Raw genomic sequence first — 21,487 nt, 5'->3', positions numbered from 1 at the left:
AGGGCCTATATATTTCGACCAGGCAGATTGCATTTGTCTAGCAGCCTGACTTTTGAAAGGAGGAGATTAAGGAAGAAAGGATACTCTGAGGAAGGTATCACTACTCTGCTTCAAGCCAGAAAAACATCTACCTCTCTCTCGTATATTAGAGGGTGGAGAGTTTTTGAGACGTTGTGTTATGAGCGAGATATTCTTCCCCGACACGCTATGATTGCTCAGATGTTAGCCTTTTTGCAGAATGGTTTAGCCAAGGGCTTGTCTTTTAACTCCCTCCGGGTACAGGTGGCAGCCCTGGGCACTTTGGTTGGTAGCTTGGTGGCGTCTCATCCAGATGTGGTATGTTTCCTCAGAGGAGTAAGGCATTTGAAGCCTCCTGTACGTCCAGTAGGCCCGTTGTGGAGTCTTAATTTGGTTCTTCACGTATTGTGTGTTCCGCCGTTTGAACCCCTTAAAACGGTGACGTTGAAGGATCTTACCTTGAAGACGGTGTTTTTGGTGGCTATATGCTCAGCTCGCAGAATTTCTGAATTACAGGCTGTCTCTTGTAGGGAACCTTTTTTGATGATCTCTGATTCGGGGGTGTCTCTTCGAACTGTTCCATCTTTTTTGCCTAAAGTGCTATCCTCATTTCATTTAAGTCAATCAATTGAGCTTCTGGCCTTTCCTAATTTTTCGATGTACAACATGCACGAGAGCTTCGTTGTTTAGATGTTCGGCGATCCTTGTTACGTTACTTGGAAGTCACAAACTTTCAGACTCTCAGGTCATTTATTTGTCCTATGGAGCGGCCCCAGGAAGGGTCATAAGGCATCTAAAACGACAGTTGCCAAGATGGTTGAGAGAAGCCTTTTCCTCTGCATACATTTGCAAAGGCAGACCTGTTCCTGAGGGCCTGAAGGCCCATTCTATCCGCTCTCAGGCAGCTTCGTGGGCCGAATGCCAGTTGGTATCGCCTCAGGAGATTTGCAGAGCAGCTACTTGGAAGACTCCATACATTTGCTCACCACTACCGGTTGGACGTTCAAGCTTCCGGGGATTTTGATAGTGGCGTACTGCGTGTGGGACTCGCACAGTCCCACCCAGTTTAGGGAAGCTTTGGTACATCCCATGGTCTGGACTGATCCGGGTACATACAGGGAAAATAAAATTGGTTGTTACCTGATAATTTTCGTTCCTGTAGTACCACGGATCAGTCCAGACACCCGCCCAAGGATTAGAAGTGGGTAACATGGAGATCTGTATTTCAAGAGTCCGAGCACACATATTCAGGTTATGTTATTGCAGCATACTAAGAAAGAAAGTTACATGTTTATACGTTCTTGCAGTTTTATTTATTTATTTATTTAAGGCTTTTATATACCGACTTTCTTGATACAGATCAAATCAACTCGGTTTACATTGAACAAAGTAGAACTATAACCAACCATATAACAAGTGACAATTTGAAGGAGCATGAAAGTTACATTCTAACAAGGTAGCCTTAACTGGGAGAAGGAAAAAAAGAGGGGGAGAACGAAGATAGATTACTATATACAATAAATAAAGTACTATTTACAATGGAGAGTGGAAGGGAGGCATGATAATTCTAAATCAGGCTGTTGGGCTATTGGCAGGGAAGGCTCGGCAGAATAACCATGTCTTCAGTTTCTTTTTAAAAGTTGGAAGACAGGTTTCCTGTCTGAGGTCTGGGGGTATGGCGTTCCAGATGGAGGGTCCAGCGGTGGAGAATGTCCTGTCTCTAATGTTAGCGTGTTGTACAAATTTGATTGGGGGAACATGTAAGGATCCCTTGTATGCATCTCTTAAGGGTCTGGTCGTCGAGTGTCATTTGAGAGGGTGTAAAAGATCCACAGGAGTCTGATGGTGAATATTTTTGTGGATAATTGTCAGTGATTTATAAAGGATCCTAAAGTTTACTGGGAGCCAGTGGAGGTCCTTTAGGATGGGGGAGATATGCGCTCTCCGATTAGTATTTGTTAAAATTCTCGCCACTGCATTTTGGAGCAATTGTATGGGTTTTATAGTTGAAGTCGGTAGACCTTGCAAGATGGAATTGCAGTAGTCTATCTTGGAGAAAAGAATAGCTTGAAGGACGGATCTGAAGTCGTGGTGGAATAGAAGCGGTTTGAGTTTTTTGAGTACTTGTAGCTTATAGAAGCACTCCCTTGTTGTGTGTTTTATAAATTGTTTAAATTCAAGTGACTATCTATTATAACTCCAAGATCTCGGGCATGGGATATTTGAATGTTGGAATGTAGTTGATTATGAAGTGGACTGCCTTCTGGGGTTATTAGCAGTAGTTCAGTCTTGGAAGTGTTGAGTACTAGGTTAATGCTTGAAAGGTGTTGGTTGATCGTTTGTAAATGAGAGTTCCATAATTTGAGTGTAGAGTCCAGTGACCTAGATATGGGGATTAAAATTTGTACATCATCGGCATATATATAGAATTTAAGATTTAGATTTGAGAGAACATGGCAGAGAGGGAGTATGTAGATGTTAAACAAGGTGGGCGATAAGGAGGAACCCTGAGGAACTCCGAATGGGGCGTTGGTATGAGAGGATTCCTTGTTATTGATTTTTACCTTATAGCCTCTATTGTTAAGGAAGGAGTTGAACCATCTGAGAGCTGATCCAATGATGCCTATATCTGATAGCCGATTAAGTAGGGTATTGTGATGACGTTCTGTTCTTGCTTGATTCATTGCCAGTATTATTCTGCTTTGATACTCTATATACTGAAGGGATGCAGGAGGCACACCAGGTTAAGTGAGGGTGCCTTTCAAGTTTTTCTCTGTCTCCACCTGCTGGAAGGGAGGCATAACCCATGGTCTGGACTGATCTGTGGTACTATAGGAAAGAAAATTATCAGGTAAGAACCAATTTTCTTTTCAGAGGATACTTCTTTAGTTAATTATCATGAATTTTTCTGAAACATATTCAACATTAAAATAACACTGACTTTGTAAATGAGTCCAGTGTTCCTATACATCACAATAGAGAATAGCCAATTCAATACCAGTTTTTCAAAGGGGCTCCCAGGGTAATCCATGAAATTACAGACCGGTGACTTTGATGTCAGTGCCAAGCAAAATAGTGAAAACTATTTGTAAGAACATAATTTCTGGGCATATGGATGATAAACATGGCTTAATGGGGAAGATCCGGCATTAATTTAGCAAAGGAAAGTCATGCCATACTAATCTTTTCAAATTCCTTGAAGGTGTAAATAAATAGATGGGTACGGGTGAGCTCATGAGGCTCCTTAGTAAATTAAAAAGCATGGAATAGGAGGCTATGTCCTGTTGTGAACGAGTGACTAGTTAAAGGGAATGAAACAGAGTAGGACTAAATGGTCAGTTTTCCCAATCAAGAGAGGTAAATAGAGGAGTGCCCTAGGCATCTTTACTGGGACCAGTGGTTTTTAATATATTCATTAATGATCAAGAAAAGGAAGCAGTGAGCAAGGTTATCAGGTTTTCAGATGACACCAAATTATTCAAAGAAGTTAAAACATGAGTAGAGTGCGAGAAATTGCAAGGAGACCTTGCAAGTCTGGGGAACTGGGCATCTCAGTGGCAGATGATATTTAATGTAGACAAGTGTAAAATGATGCACATAAGAAAAATAATCCTGTAGGTACACAATGTTGGGTTCCATAGTAGGTGTTACTACCCAGGACTTTGAAATCATTGTGGACAATAAATTTGAATCCTCAGTTCAGTATGTAACAACAGCCATAAAAGCAAACAAAATATTAATTATTTGGAAGAGAATAGAAAATAATACTGGGATTATAATGATTCTATATCAATCCATAGTATGACCACATCTTGAGTATTGTATGCAGTTCTCATCTTCCCATCTCAAAAACATATAGCAGAACTAGAAGAAAGGTACAACAAAAATGATATGGGAATGGAATGGCTCCATTATAAAAAGAGGTACATAGGAGAAAGGTCGACTGAGAAGAAATATGAAAGATTTATAAAATGATAACTAATGTGGAACAAGTATATAGGAAATGGTTATTTATTCTTACAAATAGTACTGAAATTATGGAACATTCCTTGAAACTAACTGGTTGCAGATTTAAAATAAATTTAAGTTTTTTTAAAGTCAATGCACAATTTAAGCTGTGGAATTTTGGTGCTGGAGTACATTGTCAAGGCTATTAATATAGCTAAGTTTAAAAATGCTTTAGACACGTTTCTGGAGGACAGGTCCATTAACTATTAGCCAGGTAGACTTAGGAATTGCATCAAGGAATGTATCTCCCCATTTGGATTTTCTGGGTACTTCTAAAAGACCAGGATTGGCCACTGTCAGAGACAGGTTGTTGGGCTTGACCTAGCATGACACTCATGTTCTTATGTAGAAGATTGTTTAAAAATCTATTGCAAAAAACCATGATGAATGTGATTTTTAAGCAGACAGCAATTGTCTATACTTTTTTTTTTTTTCTAAACAAATAGCTCAGTGCAGTTTTTTAAATACCCTTTTATTTACTGTGTTCTAGGGATACATCAGGCCAAGGAAGGTTCTGCACTATTTTTCGCTCCTATTCTAGAGGTGCTCAGGTAAGATTCTGTTGGGGTTCTCTGAAAATAGATGCTTAGAGCCAACAGCTATAGAGAAAAACTTTTTATTTAAATTTACAGTTGTACATTTCCATCCCTTAAACTAATTGTCAAAATTTCTATGATTGGCTCTCTATTATAAACAAATAATCTGAATGGTCATATGATAATTTAATTCTTGACTCATATATAAATGTTTTCTTGGAATTTTGTGGTATTAGCAGCCTTGTGCTTGTTCTAAGAATATTTTCTATGATCCTAGGTGGGATGTCAGCTGGCTTTGTCCTTGTTCTAGATACGTTTCTATGACCTCATGGTTCACTTCTTTCTGCATTTTTATCTAGCCTATAGCATCCGTCTGTCTAGGAAAACATGTACAAACTTCTAGCAAGGTAATGTTGTGTTATAATGTTATACTCGTTAAAGGCTGCCTATGATTAAAAATCTAAAACTTAGAACAGGAATAATGACTTCTTGTGTGTCAAAAAGTATTTCACTGCGACTAAGGGCCTATGAACATCCGCATCATGGTAATATACAGTACTACTCGACAGCAATTTTACCTAACAGAACAAACATTCCCATAGGGATCTTAGGGCCTAATAGAAAGTCATGGGGCCTTGGCCTACTTTTCAGTATTCCCTTTTAACAATCTTAACCCAATTAGGTGCCTAAAGCCTTAGTATTATTAACCCTATAGAACATTTTTAAAATAAGTATTTGATTTTAGGTTTTGATGGTTTAAAATACTACTGAAAATTAAGGCAGCCTTGAAATTTCCTGTTTGTTCACTGTAGCAGATGTGCTAAGCAATAAATACCTGCTGCTGTAACCAGTCAGGAAGTTGTCTGAAACAGAGAACATGTCAGCAGATAAAAACCACATGGTCCATCTAGTCTGCCCATCCATACCTCCGGTTTAGCTTTATAATCTCTTCCCTTTTTTCAGAGATCTTCTGTGCTTGTTCCATACTTTCTTGAATTCCAACATTGTTCTCTTCTCCTTCACTGGGAGGCCTTTCTATATGTCCACCACCCTCTTTGTAAAGAAATGTTTCCGTATATTACTCCTGATTTTACCACCTTTTGCCCTCATGCCTCTTGATCTAGATTCTCCTTTCTTTTAAAAGAAACCTGCCTCCTTTTCATTTAATCCTTGAAGGTATTTAAATGTCTCCATGATATCTCTCCTTTCCCTTCTTTCTTCCAGGGTATACATGTTTAGATCTTTGTCTGTTCCTATAAGCTTTATGATGAAGACCATTTTAGTAGCTGCCCTCTAGACTGACTTCTTTCAGTATTTATCTGTTTGAAAGTGCAGTCTCCAGAAATGTACCCAGAATTTCAAATGAGGTCTCACCAAAGATTTATACAGAGGCAACATCACCTACTTTTTACTGCTGGCTGTTCCTCTCACTATACACTCAAGCATCCTTCTGGCTTTTGCTGTCACCTTATCTACCTTTTTGACCACCCTAATATCATCAGATATCATCATCTCCAGATCCTGCTCTTATTTTGTGTACAGAAGAATTTAATTCCGTATACTGTCCTTGGGTTTTTACAATCTAAATGCATAACCTTGCATTTTTTTTAGCATTAAATCTTAACTGCCAAGCTCTAGACTATTCCTCAAGCTCCACTAGTTCCTGCCTGATGTTTTCCCACACAATTCCCTCTTGGAGATGTTGGTATTATCCCCCAAAAAAGCAAGCCTTTCCCAATAGCCCATCCACAATATCACTTACTAAAATATTAAGCAGAACTGGATTCATACTGATTCATGCGGCACACCAGTAATAACCCCCTTTTCTCTGTCGACAAGCAGGCATGAATTAGCCATTACATGTGATTGACATCATCTGATGGCACTGACATGGACCCAGCTTTCAGAGTTCAGTAAAGAGTTTTCTGAACATTTGTGGGAGTTCCCATATGCACGCATTGCCTCATGAGCCTCCCCCAGTCTTTCTTTGTCCGAGAATACCACACAGGCATGTGCTAGTTTCTCTGTCTCAAATTTTTCAGTCTTTTGACCTTCTTCCTTGTTTTACTGCCTTATTGCATTTACAAAATATTTTTGCTCCTGCCTCAGTAGGCCTTCAGACAGAGCTATTACATTCTTAAATTATATGCAGAAAATCAAAAGGAAATGCCATAGAGCCTATGGAGAAGCCTATGGCCAAGAAACCTGCTGTAAGTGGGTTTAAGGTCTGCATCTGTTGGCACCAGATGTCCATCATGGACGTGCACACTGTCTGCTATTGATGCTTGGGCCCAAACCACAACTTTTCCATGTTATGGGAGCGCTGGGGAGCGGTCACAAATCCGGGGAGGTAGTGTGCCCTTGGACCATGGCACAACTGCAGAGGAGCTCCGTGGAAGTGCTGAGGCAGGCAAGACGTGTCCAAGCACAGGCGGACAGGCTGAATGCCAGGAACACTGACCTCTGCTGAACATGAACGCATTGGAAGAGACCCAACAACGCAATGTTGGTCTCTGGGGTAGCCCTCCGGCCACTCGATAGCCCTTTCGGACCTGCCGTATGGGAATGGCAGATGCAACAGGACAGACAGAGGTCGAGGACCGGCGATGGTACTGGAACAAGATGAAGACACTTGAAGACATGATCAAGACAAAGGTACTTGGAGACAAGGACGGACTAGACACTAGGCAATACGCTTGATGAGTAAACAGAGAACAGCAGGGTTAAAACTCAGGATGAGGTGTAATCCGGGCAACAGTCAAAGCAGGTTCCGGCCGGAGTAGAGACTTCAGTGACCTGGCGCAACCTGCGACATGGCAGATCCACTGAAAGCCCAATCCACCGGGGGGAGGCTAGGACGAAGCCAGAACCAAGGACATCCGAGGACAAGGCTTCCAAGGAGGAGCCGGAAGAAGTGAACATCTGAAGGCAGAACAGCTGTAGACAAAGACAACAGGATCAACTGAAGACGAGGACATCTGGATACTAGGACATCTGAAGGCAGGATCATCAATAAACGAGGACAATAGGGCATATAACGACGAAGACATCAGGAACATCGAAGATGAAGACAGCAGGAACATGGGATCCAACGAGAGACCAGGGACACAGAAGAAGACGACGAGGGAATTTCCATGAAGAATGGAGAGCCTAGGAGAAGCTGAAAACGATGAGAAGCCCAGGGGGCGGACTGGCTCCTTGCAAAGGCATTAGAGAACTGATGAAGGACCCATTTTATAGGGCTGAAGAGAAACACCCAGGATGACATCAGGAGGGACCGCAGGACTACTTCTACCGCTGGTCCTTTAAATCAGCTGGAGAGGTGCGGCCGCGCGTCTAGAAAGTGGGCAGGACTAAGGACAGCACCGTCCACGCCATGAAAAGGAGCAGGAGCAGCACTAGGCTGCGAAGCCAGGAATTGGCGTTGGTGGAAGCCAAGCGTCAGCGCCGTTGTTCTCAGGAGGAACAACGGCGGCGGCCTCCGGGCCGCGTGAGAGCACAGCAGTGGAAGCAGCTTCCTGCTGCAAGGAGGAATAATGATGGTGGCCTCCGGGCCGTGTGGAGACGGCATCGGCGGCCTCCTGGCCACAAAGGCAGGACAGTGGAGAGGTGAGAGGCTGCTCACGGCCTAGCCACGAGCAGAATCATAACATTCCAACTGTTACAGCTATGGTTGTTTGTCTCAGAGAGCAGCAATACTGTATCTGGAAGATGGAGGCCCTAAGAAAGGCACTGGTGGTTAAGAGCCCCCAAGCAGCGAAACCACTCTTTATCGAGAAGTGAAGCGTCATTGGACATCCGATGCAAGAAGCTGATGCGGAATCTCTCTGGAAGATCCAGGTTCTTGGATTAAATGGCAAAAACTCAATCTATCAGTGTTGGGAAAGAAAAGAACCTAAGAACAAACTATTTTGGGTTCCTTCAGGTTCTTCAAGCTCTAGTGTATTCTGAGATTATCCCAGTTCACAGATTTTTCAAGGACCTTCAGATGAAGTTGTGGCAAATGCCTACATTGTAACTATGGGTGGTCTGGAAGCTGGATCTAAAATGCAGAGTTCAGGCTGCCCTGGGATTTGTGGTGGTTCAATTACCATGCCACTCTGTGGTGGTAGAATTGGTATTGAAACATGCTAAGTGCACTTGTGATCACTCTATCATGCCCCGAGGAAGGACACGAAGGTGCTGGTTGCATTTGGGAAGTATGTCTTCCAGGGTTCTGTGCTGAACAACTGGATTGTGGCTCATCCGTTGTACATAGTAATTTGCACAAATGTATCTAAAAGTGAAACTCTTGATGGAATAATTAAACCCAGATGTGTTATAATTAGTGAGGTTTGGGTGAACCCTTGGACACTGTGGCAGCTGACCATGCCCACGGGGGGCAGTCCCGTGAGGGGTCACAGGTCAGGCTCAGCTGAGGACACACAAACACAGAGATTGATCTTTATTTAAACAATGTTGTGTAGCCACCAGAGGTGGCAGTGATGAGTAGTTGAAGTAGCCCAGCTGGGCTAGTATCCCTCAGGCGCTGGAACAGCGACTCCTCTGGTAGCAGTGCTGTAGTGGAAAGAACTGAGAATAATGAGTACAGTGGAATATGAACAAGCCCCAGTATGGAGAACCCCAGGATAGGAAGAGCAGGCCCTCGAGGAGCGAGTACCTGATCCCTGAGAGCTGAGAGGCTTGAAGGAGATATACTCACACAGCAGTTCCACGTAGGAGATGGCACCAGGGCTGGAACAGAGGCAGGCCTGCGAGGAGCGAGTACCTGGTTCCAGGGAAAGCTCTGAGGAGGTGGAGATGGTAGTACTCACTGGTGTTGAAATAGCGAATCCTTCCAGGCAGAAGGTAGGAGCAGGCAGCGAGTCAGGGAACATGGGCCCTCGAGGAGCGAGTACCGGTTTCTGATAGCGACCTGAAAAACAAGTGAGGCCCCCGAGCAGCGGGTACCCTGTTAGCGTTAAGAGTCCAATGAAGATTGGAGGCAGAGTAGCTGGGTACAGAGAGCGAATCCCATCCGTAAGATTCCCCTTGCCTAACTCAAAGGCTAGAAAACAGTGTAGACTTTAAATATCCGGGCAGCGTGACGTCATCACAGGGGGACGCCCCTGAGGTTCGCACCAAGTAGGAAATAAGAGCGAGGGCCGCGCGCCCTAAGGTACAGACGGAGTATGGCGGGAGGCAGTGCCCAAGCCGGTCTTGGGACGCCGGAGAGGACGGCAGCCAGGCGTCCATTAACAGCAAGAGGAGGAACAAAAGGAGAGAGGTAGGAGGAGTGCAGCCATCGGGAAGGGACGGTTGCAACAAGATGTGGAGGAATGTGAGAAGCACTTTATCCATTCTGTGTACAAAGTTTTTAATACTGCAGCTAGGACTTCAGCTGTATTTATAGGGACCCAAAGGCTCATGTAGTTTCAGGCGAATGGCCTCAGAGGATGTGCATGATTGTCAATCAGATGTAATCTGAACAGGAGACAGCTTGTTCGGTGACACAGTTAGAGTCAATGGCTCTGATCAAGAAGCATCATTCAACAATATAGTCATTATCGGCTGCAGCAGAGGAACATCCAGCTCCCAATCGACAATAGTACTTCTCTTACAAATGTCCATTGTTCCACAGGCATTTTTTCAGCTCTTTTCTGCATCATCAAACTCCTCCCACCCTTTAGCAACAGCAGCTGCCTGCTTGAAGTCAACAGAGGGAAAGCCATCAGGCCAAGTCTCAGGTACAGATGCAGCCTAACTCAGACACCTGGTTTTGATGACTCTCGAGACCCACATCCCCACCTCCTCTGGTGGTTAGAATGGTTCAGTCCTTCCTTCTGGAATGGCTCCAGATCTCTATGGACAGATAGGTCCTGAAAATTCTGGAGTATGGCTTTCGCTTCACTTATCCTCCTCCAATCCAATGGATTTCAGTCTTCAACTCTGACCCTTCTAAGTCTACCCAACTGCAGCTGGAGGTAGAGTCACTCCTCTTTAAAAAGGCAGTCAAATCTGTAATTTCCCAGAAATATGGCCATGAATTCTATTCCTGGTAATTCCTAATCTCCAAGAAGTCAGAAAGATTGAGGTCTACACTGGACTTGCAAAGACTGAACAAACAGTTTTGGGAAAGGTTCAAGATGAATCTTGTTTATATATAGGATTTTATTGTTGGATTTTGAATGTTATATTGTGATCCATGATGAACATGATGTATTGAGTCTGTGGAATATAAGAATTGCTTAAATAAATAAAATAAAATAAAATAAATATGCTCCAAAAGATTGTCTCTGATCCAGTGAGGGGTTTTTATGTGTGCTGGCTCTGAAAGATGCTTTTGCACACATTCCTATTCATCCCACCCATCAGAAATTCCTCAGGTTAATGGTGAATGATGCGCACTACCAATGCAAGGTGCTCCCCTTTAGCTCTCAGTGGCCCTAAGAGTGTTCACAAAATGTCTTGCAGTAGTGGTGGCAAAGCTTCATTGGCAGTGAGTCTGCATATTCCCATACCTGGACAATTGATTGGTAAGGGGGCCCATCTCTGTCAGGAGTTCTGGAGTCCCTCAAAGTCCATGCAGCTCCTCCAGTTCCTAGGCTTCCTAATCAACTGTGCCAAGTCAAATTTGGTTCCAGATCAAAGAAGTCAGTTCATAGGAGCATGAATAGACTTGCTTTATGAGAAAGCAAGGATCACAATGTTTATAGGCCTAGTAAAACTTTCCTTCAACAGGACCGAGCATTAACAAGGTTGGTTTTGGTCCTTCTTAGTCACTTGGCAGTTGCTGTGCATGTGGTACCTCTGGTTCATCTGTACAGGTGTAGCCTTTAATAGAGCTTCAAAGGCTTCAAAGGCTCTATTAAAGGCTACACCTGTACAGATGAGCCAGAGGTACCACATGCACAGCAACTGCCAAGTGACTAAGAAGGACCAAAACCAACCTTGTTAATGCTCGGTCCTGTTGAAGGAAAGTTTTACTAGGCCTATAAACATTGTGATCCTTGCTTTCTCATAAAGCAAGTCTATTCATGCTCCTATGAACTGACTTCTTTGATCTGGAACCAAATTTGACTTGGCACAGTTGATTAGGAAGCCTAGGAACTGGAGGAGCTGCATGGACTTTGAGGGACTCCAGAACTCCTGACAGAGATGGGCCCCCTTACCAATCAATTGTCCAGGTATGGGAATATGCAGACTCACTGCCAATGAAGCTTTGCCACCACTACTGCAAGACATTTTGTGAACACTCTTAGGGCCACTGAGAGCTAAAGGGGAGCACCTTGCATTGGTAGTGCGCATCATTCACCATTAACCTGAGGAATTTCTGATGGGTGGGATGAGACCTCTGGGATGAGAGTATCTCTTCAATTGTGGAAGACTCCAGACATTCTAAAGGTGGGTCTCGCTACACTGGAGCAACATGGACCCAAGGATTGTGGTACCCAGCAGAGAGTCATCTGCAAATCAACCACTTAAATTTAAATGCAGAGCATGCAGATAAAAATAACTCCAAACTATCTGTATCATCTGATAATAAGTAAGTTGTGGGTACATATAAAAAAAGAAATAAAAATAAATCTACTTTAACATGTCTGTATGCAGATGCCAGAAGTCTGAAAATTAAGACTGGACAATTAGAATGATGATGGCAGAAAAAGACCATATGGCCTATCTTATCTGCCCAATTAATTTAGATTTACAATTCCCATCACTCCCTCAGAGATCCCCTGTGTTTATCCCACCTCCACTAGGAAGTTGTTCCATGCATCCATCTAAAATCAACTTTCACTGAGAAGATTTGCAAAGCCGCAACATGGAGTTCAGTCCGCATGCTTATGTCCTATTGTTGTTTAGATACTGACCCCCATTGTGACAAGTTTGGTCAGTATGTCCTCCATGGTCTCTTAGAAAGATAGAATCCATCCTGATCCCTCCTAAGCACGATTTTAATATTTTTTGTTTTATTCCTGGAAATAAGTATATAAACAAATGGTTTGTCTCTTTGTTGGTGATGTTGTTGGTTATCTACTTTTTTTCAGGCAAATCTTAGCCAGGGATTCCCATTCTATGATTGATTCACCCTACTTGTCCTTGTAGAAGATAACGTTTCTTACCTATAATAGGTATTCTCTGCAAAAACAGGATAATCAGCCACACATACCCACCCTCTTCCCCTTATTGGAATTGATTCACTTTAAGCTATTATATGGGATTGAGGGGCTCCCATATGATGACTAATAAGCAGTAGAAAAAGCTTTCTAGATGGTTCCAGAGCTGTCTAGGAAACACTCTGCATTGGAATTTTAAATATTACCCACATACAGTGGGGTAGATTTTATAATTTTGTGCGAGCGCGTACTTTTGTTCGCGCACCAGGCACGAACAAGAGTGCGCGGGATTTCAATAGATACGCGCGTAGCCGTGTGTATCCATTAAAATCTGGGATCGGCGCGCGCAAGGCTGCCGATTTTGGGCAGCCTGTGCGCGCCGAGCCGCGCAGCCTGCCTCCGTTCCCTCCGAGGCCGCTCCGAAATCGGAGCGGCCTTGGAGGGAACTTTCTTTCGCCCTCCCCTCACCTTCCCCTCACCTTCCCCTACCTAACCCACCACCCCGGCCCTATCTAACCCCCCCCACCTTTATCACCGGATTTACGCTTGCCGGAGGCAGATGTAAATCTGCATGCGCCAGCAGGCTGCTGGCGCGCCATCACTCGACCCAGGGGCTGTTCCAGAGGGCACGGCCACACCCCCGGGCTGAAACCACGCCCACGGCGCCGCCCCCGAAATGTCGCGTCACCCGCACCACGCCCCTGAAACGCCGCGTCACGGCCGTCACACCCCCTGCCACGCCCCCCAGCACGCCTCTCCATGCAAGCCCCGGGACTTACGCACGTCCCGGGGCTTGCAGCGCGCGCAGGGGGGGTTTGGGGTAGGTTTTCGAGAGGTACGTGCATATCCTACACGCATACCCCTTTGAAAATCTACCCCAGTATGTGACTCTTTATCGTGTTTTGCAATTATATTTTCTATCGATAAGCAGGATTGAATTAGCCCTGACATGTGTGACATCCTCGATGGCACCAACTGGACCCATCTCTCCTAGCTAGTAGAGCATGTGTGGGAATTCCCATGCAGGTGTTGGCTGGTGAACCTCCTCAGTCTTTTTTCGTCTGAGCACAGCACAAATGAGTACTCTCTCTGTATATTTCTTTTTTGTAATTAAAGTTTTTATTCAAAAACAAACGGGTACAAATTGTTTCAGAAAAACACCATACCACAAAGTCATATCATGTACTAATAGATCAACTCTTTTCCTTCAAACTATGTGGATTATCCCATAACCACCACATCCAACAAAAAGCTATATAGATATATATAGCAAATATGCTAAAGTTTGAGTAGAGTATCATCATATTATGAATATATTATAGTACAATATAATAAATCAGCAATTTGTAACATCAATATTTACTTTCCATAATTTCCATTTTCCCCCATATCCCCTTCCAACCCCTCCCTGAACACCCCCCCCCCCTTCCACTCCATGCTATAACTTGCTACCATTCTGACAAAGGGAAATACAGATCAAGCTGAACATAATTAAACTGTAGTATGTGGTATATCATCCTTTGCTAAACTTTATAGACCATCTTTCCATTTGATGTATGATTGCCAATATAGTTCAGATTTGTTTCTTTTTTATTGCTGTTAGTTTCCTCATATAGTATACTTTATCTAATCACAAACAGACCCTTGTCAAAGAAAGTGTTACAGAGTCCTTTCAACGGCATGCCACTTCACCTCTGACTGCTAATATGATTTGTTGAGCCACAAATAAATCATATTTATCACCCTCAAAATTCAATACATTCAAGAGGAAAAATACTGGAGTTTTAGGAATCTTCTTTCCTAGTATATCATACATAAGTTGTACTATCGCATCCCAAAATTTCTCTCCCACTATGTATGAAAGAATGTCCCCTGCTTACCACATCCTATCCAACACTTATCGTCTAGTTGTGAGTATAAATTATGCAGTCGTAGCAGAGACATATATCACCTAAATAGCAATTTATAGCCATTTTCTACAGTGTTAGCTGATATAGAGCTCTTTTTCACCTGTACAAACCATAAACCCCACTCAGAATCACCCAAGACTGTTCCTAAGTCTCTCTCTCACACCTCAATATGAGAAGGCTTGTATGTTAAGTCCCCATTTAGCAAAGCATAAAGGTGTGTTACTCTTTGCACCTATTCACAATATCCTTCAAACAATGATTTTCCTTTCTGTAGCACTGTTGTCACCTCCTTAGCCTGTACCCAGTGACCCACCTGCAAGTAAAAGTAGTAATCTGCACTAAACACATCAAAAAGCCTCCAGATCTTCTCAAAATTCAAAAGCTCCAATGCGGAAACTTATGTCAGAGTTTCTAGAACTTTGACTATGTATTTATTTATTTATTTAACACTTTTCTATACCGACCTTCATGGTAATGACCATATCAGATCGGTTTACATCGAACAGGGTAGAAAAAAAACTGAAACAAAAAATAAATAGACATGAGAATGGAGTTGGCAAAGTTACATTCAACAAGGAAGGTGAAACTTGGAGGCTTAATCAGATGGAAAGAGAGGCCTAGGATGGCAGAAAACTCGTAATATAATACAATAAGGAGAGCGGGCTAGCGCTTAATGGACTTTGAGGTACAAGGTTCCATCGTTCATGCAAGGAATTAGGTCATCTAGTGTGTATCCGGGGGATCTGAGAAGGCTTGGCGGAAAAGCCACGTCTTCAGTTTTTTCCTAAATGTTGGTAGGCATGGTTCCAGCCTGAGGTCTGAAGGGATGTTATTCCAAATGGTTGGTCCTGCTGTTGAGAACGCTCGGTCTTTGGTCGAGGTGAGGCGCGTGGTTTTAGTTGGAGGAGCTTGCAGAGTTCCTTTGTGGATTTCTCTGATCGGTCTGTTGGAGGTATGGAGTTTGAGGGGGATTTCGAGGTCAAGTTGAAGTTGATTGTGGATGGATTTATGGATTAAGGTGAGTGATTTGTGTAGGATTCTGAAGTTGACTGGTAACCAGTGCAGGTTTCTGAGGATAGGTGAGATGTGTTCTCCACGGTTGGTGTTAGTCAAAATTCTGGCTGCGGCATTCTGAATCATCTATAGTGGCTTAGTGGTAGAGATGGGTAGACCTAGGAGGAGAGTGCTGCAGTAGTCTATTTTGGCAAATATCAAGGATTGGAGAACTGTCCTGAAGTCGTGGAAGAATAGGAGGGGTTTGAGTCTTTTTAGAACCTGGAGTCTGTAGAAGCAGTCTTTGGTTGTGATGTTGATCATTTTCTTTAGGTTTAGGCGATTGTCGAGAATTACCCCCAGATCTCTTACATGCGTATGGGTGAGAAGGGAGTTGTGAGGTGACTGTGGGATGGAGTTATCCTGGTTGGAGGAGATGAGGAGGAGTTCGGTCTTCGTAGTATTAAGGACCAGGTTTAGACTGTTGAGAAGGCTAGTGATGGATTGAAGGCAGTTATTCCAGTGAGTGAGAGCTTTTGAGATGGATTCTGTTATAGGAATCAGAATCTGCACATCGTCTGCGTAGAGGTAGTGTATTAGCTTAAGATCTGTTAGCAGTTGGCAGAGGGGGAGGAGGTAGATGTTGAAGAGGGTGGGAGATAGGGAGGATCCTTGCGGTATACCAAGTGAGGAATTTGTAGAAGGTGATTCTTTATTATTAATTTTGACTTTAAAGCTTCTGTTGCTGAGGAAAGACTTGAACCAGCTATGGACTGATCCGGATATACCAATGTCTGATAGGCGATTCAGGAGGATGGAGTGGTTGACGGTGTCGAAAGCCGCTGAGATGTCTAGCAGGACTAGTAGAAAGGAATGGCCTTTGTCTAATCCCATCATAATGTGGTCTGTTAGAGAGATGAGGAGGGATTCCGTGTTGCGTGATTTACGAAAGCCATATTGCGATGGATATAGAATGTTGTCATCTTCTAAATAGTCTGAGAGCTGGGTGTTTACTACTTTCTCCATTAGTTTAGCTAAGAATGGGAGATTAGAGATGGGGCGGAAATTGGCTAATTCTCTAGGGTCTAAGTTGTGTTTCTTAAGGAGGGGTTTAAGGGAAGCGGTTTTAAGTTTGTCTGGATAGATCCCTTGAGTTAGTAGGCAGTTTATAATGTTGGTCAGTGGTCCAGAGATCGTTTTTGGGATAAGAAGCAGAAGTTTGGAAGGGATATTGTCTGCAGGGTGGCTGGATGGTTTCTGTTTCTTAAGGAGGGATTAGGCACTCTGAGCATGCCCAGCATGCCCCTTACCTTGCGTCCACATGGGGTCCCTCTCTTTTTCTGTGGAGCTGTAAGCCTCACGGTGTGAGTGGCTATTTTTGGCCTTGTGGAAAACAGTTTTTCTCGCGTTTTTCGTGTTTTTCTTCTCGCTGTTCCATCACCAGGTCCCTCTTGGTTGCCCTCCCGTAGCATCTCCTAATCAGCGTTTTTGGCGATCCAGGTAAGTTTCCTTTCGCGGTCAATTCCCTGTGGCAGCGGTGCATCGGTACCTGCTGGCCATCGCCGCCCTGCCACATTGCCTTCGGTTTTTGCCCCTTTTGTTTCGTCCGCCATGGTCATGTCCAGTTTTTGACGATGCCCCGGTGCCCAAGGACAATGTCTATTGCAGATCCACACGAGATATATGTCCTCTGTCTGGGGGCATCACATGATGTCCAGGATTGCCACGTATGCGCCCAGATGATCCCAAAGGGACGTTGACTTCAACTCTAGAAGATGGAGCAGCTCTTCAGGTAGAAGTCCAAGCCATCAGCATCAGCTACATCGAAGGACCAAGGAGCTGCACTGTTGGACACTGTGCCATCGACATCGGTGGGACAGTCAGTTCCATCAATGTCATTGGCGGACAAAGACACCAGAGATCGACCATCGTTGATCTCCTCCAGTCCAAGGATGTTTGATTCCTTGTCATTGGCTTCTGCACTGTGGAAAGACCAGGCCTAGCTTCAAAGGAAGCTGAAGAAGCATTGGCAATGGTCTCTATCGATGCAAAGTGCCGGGCACAGGGATGCAGCGGCTTTTGCTGTGATGCCCCCAAAGCGACCCCCGGCGAGGAGTGCCAATCCTCCATCGGTGCCGGGGGTCCGCAACAGTCTCCACTGGTCCTGATGCCAATCACCAATCCACCTCAAGGGTCTGGCCACCCCTCCTGCTTCCCAGTCAGTGTTAGCATCAGCAGCGTTTGAGGAGGAGCTGGAGCGCTGAGTCCGCTAGCTGTGGACCGGGTGCTGCAGGGCTTTGGTCCTGTGGCACTGACAGCACTGGACCTGGTGCCGCCCGTCCTTGAACCTCTTTTGGAGAAGCTCAGTGTGCTCATCAGTATTATACTGACATAGCTGTCTCTGTTTCCAGGGACAACAATGGTGCCCGGTGGGGCACTGAGGCCTCCCCCTACAATACAATGTTCATTGCTGGTTCCTCCAAGGAGGAAGCTCCAGCGAGGCTGGCAGAGATGCCGAGGCCTGCCGTCCTCCTGTCCAGTTCTACCGGTGACTGCATCTCTGTTGCGACCGTCGCTGCCCGACGTCTCCTCTCCGCCCGCCTTACTGCATTGGCGACTCCCTCCGGGGTGGATGGAAGGCTGGCTGCCACGGTGTCTCTCTGTCGAACTCGTCCGGCGTCCTCGGACCGGCTCAACGCTGCAAACCGCCATGTTGACCTGATGCCTAGGGGCAAGCGCGGGGCACGGCCCCGCCTCAAGTACCAGAAGTGGCGAGAACCTCAGGGGCGTCCCCCTGAGATGACGTCATCCGCTTCAGATATTTATAGGTCTCTGAATTGCTAACAACTCGAGTTAGCAAGGAATGGCAATGGACTCACTATGTCTTTCCAAGCTACTCTGCCTCCTCGAACTTACCAGGGGTTCCCGCTCCTCAGGGGCCTTGCTCTCTTACTTTGTAGGTTGAATTCTGGAACCGGTACTTGCTCCTCGAGGGCCCTCGTTCCTGGACTTCTTCGGAATTCACTTCTGCCTGGAAGTCATTGCTGCCTACTGCATCTGTGAGTTACCATTGAACTCTGAGCTTTCCTTGGAACCAGGTGCTCGTTCCTTGAGGGCCTACTTCATTCCAGCTCCAGGGCTTCTATGAGACATTGTGTGAGTGTTACCATCAGGTTCTGTCCATGAACTCTGCATACCCTGCCTACACACTATATTTCAGTTTCTCTACAGCTCAGCCTCCAGGGATCGCTGTTCCAGTATCTGAGGGACTACAGCCCAGCCGGGCATTCCAGCTCACTACTGTCATCTCTGGTGGTTCAGTATACTGTCTAATAAAAGAACTAGTGTGTGTCTTTCTCCTAACTCTGAGCCTGACCGGTGGTCCCTCTCGGGATCTTCCCCCAAGGGCGTGGTCATCTGCCCCCCGGTCCAAGGATCCACCCACAACTCTCCTAAATAATAACAGATTGCTATCTCCTTGCAACAGATTAATAACAATCTCTAGACGAAGGCCGAGCACCTAGGGACCCATCCCCTGTGGCTTAAAGTGAGGATGAGGAGCCCTGTGACCCCTGGGGGAATGATGCTTCGGAGTCCTCCTCCTAAGGCTCCGAGGGTATTCCTTCAGAACGTTCTTCTTCAGAGGAGAGAAGGAAATCTCCGCCTGAAGACTTAAGCTTCATAAGTTTTGTAAGGTTGATGGCAGAAGCCATTCTGTTTCAGTTATTGACAGAGGAGGATGCTAGGCACAAAATGCTTGAGATCCTCCAGTTTGTGGATCCTCTTAAAGAGATCATGGTGGTCCCGGTACATGAGATCCTTAAGGAGTTGCTACTGAGGATATGGGAACACCCCTTCACAGTGCCTCCCATTAATAAGAAGGCAGACGGGGTCTACCTTACCAGATTCGATAATTCTCAGCTGTGTCACCACTTGGTAGTGGTCGAATCCGCCCTCAAGAGAGCCAAGAGCTCTTGGACTCATTGCTCAGTGTCCCCGGGAAAGGACCATAGAGCAATGGACGCTCTTGGGAGGAAGGTATTTCAAGACATCATGCTCATTAGCCGCATCGTAGCCTACCAGCTCTATGTGAGCCAGTATTCACGGGATATCTGGAAACAGGTGCAGGAGGAGGCCGAGCAACTGCCTCAACACCCTCATGTCACTGCTGCATAAGGGAAGGTCCAAAGAAATAGATCGGAAATTGATCCAATATTGCAGTAGTGTCCAAAAGAAAAAGAGGATCAATGAACACCAGGAATTCTTTTATTGAGCACAGAACGTAATAAAGCTACTGTTGCATAAGGGCCTGGAGTGTGGAAAACACAAGGACCAGGTGACCTACGATGTTTTTGAGATGGCATCAAGAGTCTCTGTGGCGGGAATCAGGGCAGAATCACATGCCTGTGGGCCTCTGACCAGAGGTACAGGAATGACTCGCTGACATGCCATGAACAGGAGAAAATCTCTTCAGACATAGGGTGAGGAAAGCTATGGCCAGCTTTGGGACCACCATGAAACCCTCCAATATCTCTCAGCTAGTACTCCGGACCCATCCTCTTCTAGGAGGCTGGCGATCCCAGGGCCAAGGAAATCTTTTTTTCACCAAAGGAAGTACTATCCTCCGCCCCTTCGCTCCCATCAACACTGTCAGGACTCCCGCAGCCATCCTAGGCAGCAGAGAGTCCCCAAGCCCCAGGTGACTCCTCAGTCAACTCCAGGGATGGGGTTTTGACTGGGTCGTAGGGAGCATGTGCCAGTTGCCTGTACCCAGGACAATGGACCCTCCAGTCGAGGGAAGCCTGCAGTTCTTTGCAAACCATTGACCCAATATAAACTCAGACCAGTGGGTTCAGGGGAACCAATTGAACCTATTGGGTGTCCTGCCAAATTGCCCTCCATTCCCGTTTTGGGGGCCGGTAGCGCATCAGGAGATACTACTAGCAGAGCTCTCCTCCCTCTTAATGGCCAGAGTGGTCGAGCCCATACCACTAGGGCAAGGAAGGTGGGGATTCTACTCCAGGTACTTCCTGATTCCAAAGAGAACAGGAGGACTCCGTCCCATCATAGACCTAAGGGCCTTGAACAAGTTTCTGAGAAAAGAAAAGTTCAAGATGGTTTCCCTGGGCATCTTGATCCCCCTTTTGCAGAAAGGGGACTGGCTATGCTCCCTCAACCTGAAGGATGCATACATTCATATTGCGATCTTCCCCAGTCATAGTATCTCCAATTTGTCGTCAGAGAACATCACTTGCAGTATCTGGTTTTGCCATTCGGACTCGCATCAGCCCCATGGGTCTTCACAAAATGCCTGGCCATGGTGGCAGTGCACCTCTGCATACTGGGAGTACATGTTTTCCCATATCTGGACGATTGGCTGGTCAAGAGCACATCTCAGGCAGGGGTCACCAGATCCATATGTTTGACCATCCGCGTGTTGGAGTCACTAGAGTTCGTTCTCAACTACCCAAAGTTTCATCTCAGCCCATCACTTCAATTGGACTTTATAGGAGCCCTGCTAGACATGACTCTGACCAAGGCCTTCTTGCCTCACCAGAGGGCTGTCACCTTGATGACCATCGTGGCAGAGATCCAGCAGAGTCAGCAGGAAACAATCTGGCACATGTTGAGGTTGTTGGGCGATATGGCTGCAACCATCCCTGTCACTCCTTTGGCACGTCTACACATGCGCAGAGCCCAATGGACCCTGAGGTTGCAGTGCTGCCAGACCACTCAGATCCTCAGGATTGCATCCGAGTCAACCTGTCTCTCCAGGACTCATTGTCATGGTGGCAGGTACTTTCACATCTGGAACGGGGGATTTCATTTCAAAATCCTCAACCCTAATTGTCCTAACCACGGATGCTTCCATCCTGGGGTGGGGAGCTCATGTAGATAGGCTCAGCACTCAGAGTCTCTGGTCTGC

The 21,487-nt window shown here is 45.3% G+C and overlaps 1 protein-coding gene across 1 annotated transcript in view; it reads left to right on the top strand.

Annotated features, from left to right (window-relative positions):
* RAB40B (RAB40B, member RAS oncogene family) overlaps positions 1-21,487 on the top strand; it is a 186,054-nt gene that overhangs the window by 106,310 nt on the left and 58,257 nt on the right. The window contains exon 3 of the mRNA XM_029600270.1: positions 4,517-4,577. Within this exon, the coding sequence (XP_029456130.1) occupies positions 4,517-4,577 (61 nt within the window). The remainder of the gene's footprint in view (positions 1-4,516; positions 4,578-21,487) is intronic.

The sequence above is a fragment of the Rhinatrema bivittatum genome, chromosome 4 (assembly GCF_901001135.1).
Source record: "Rhinatrema bivittatum chromosome 4, aRhiBiv1.1, whole genome shotgun sequence".
Taxonomy (NCBI): Eukaryota; Metazoa; Chordata; class Amphibia; order Gymnophiona; family Rhinatrematidae; genus Rhinatrema; species Rhinatrema bivittatum.
This window is presented reverse-complemented; position numbering and strand designations above follow the sequence as displayed.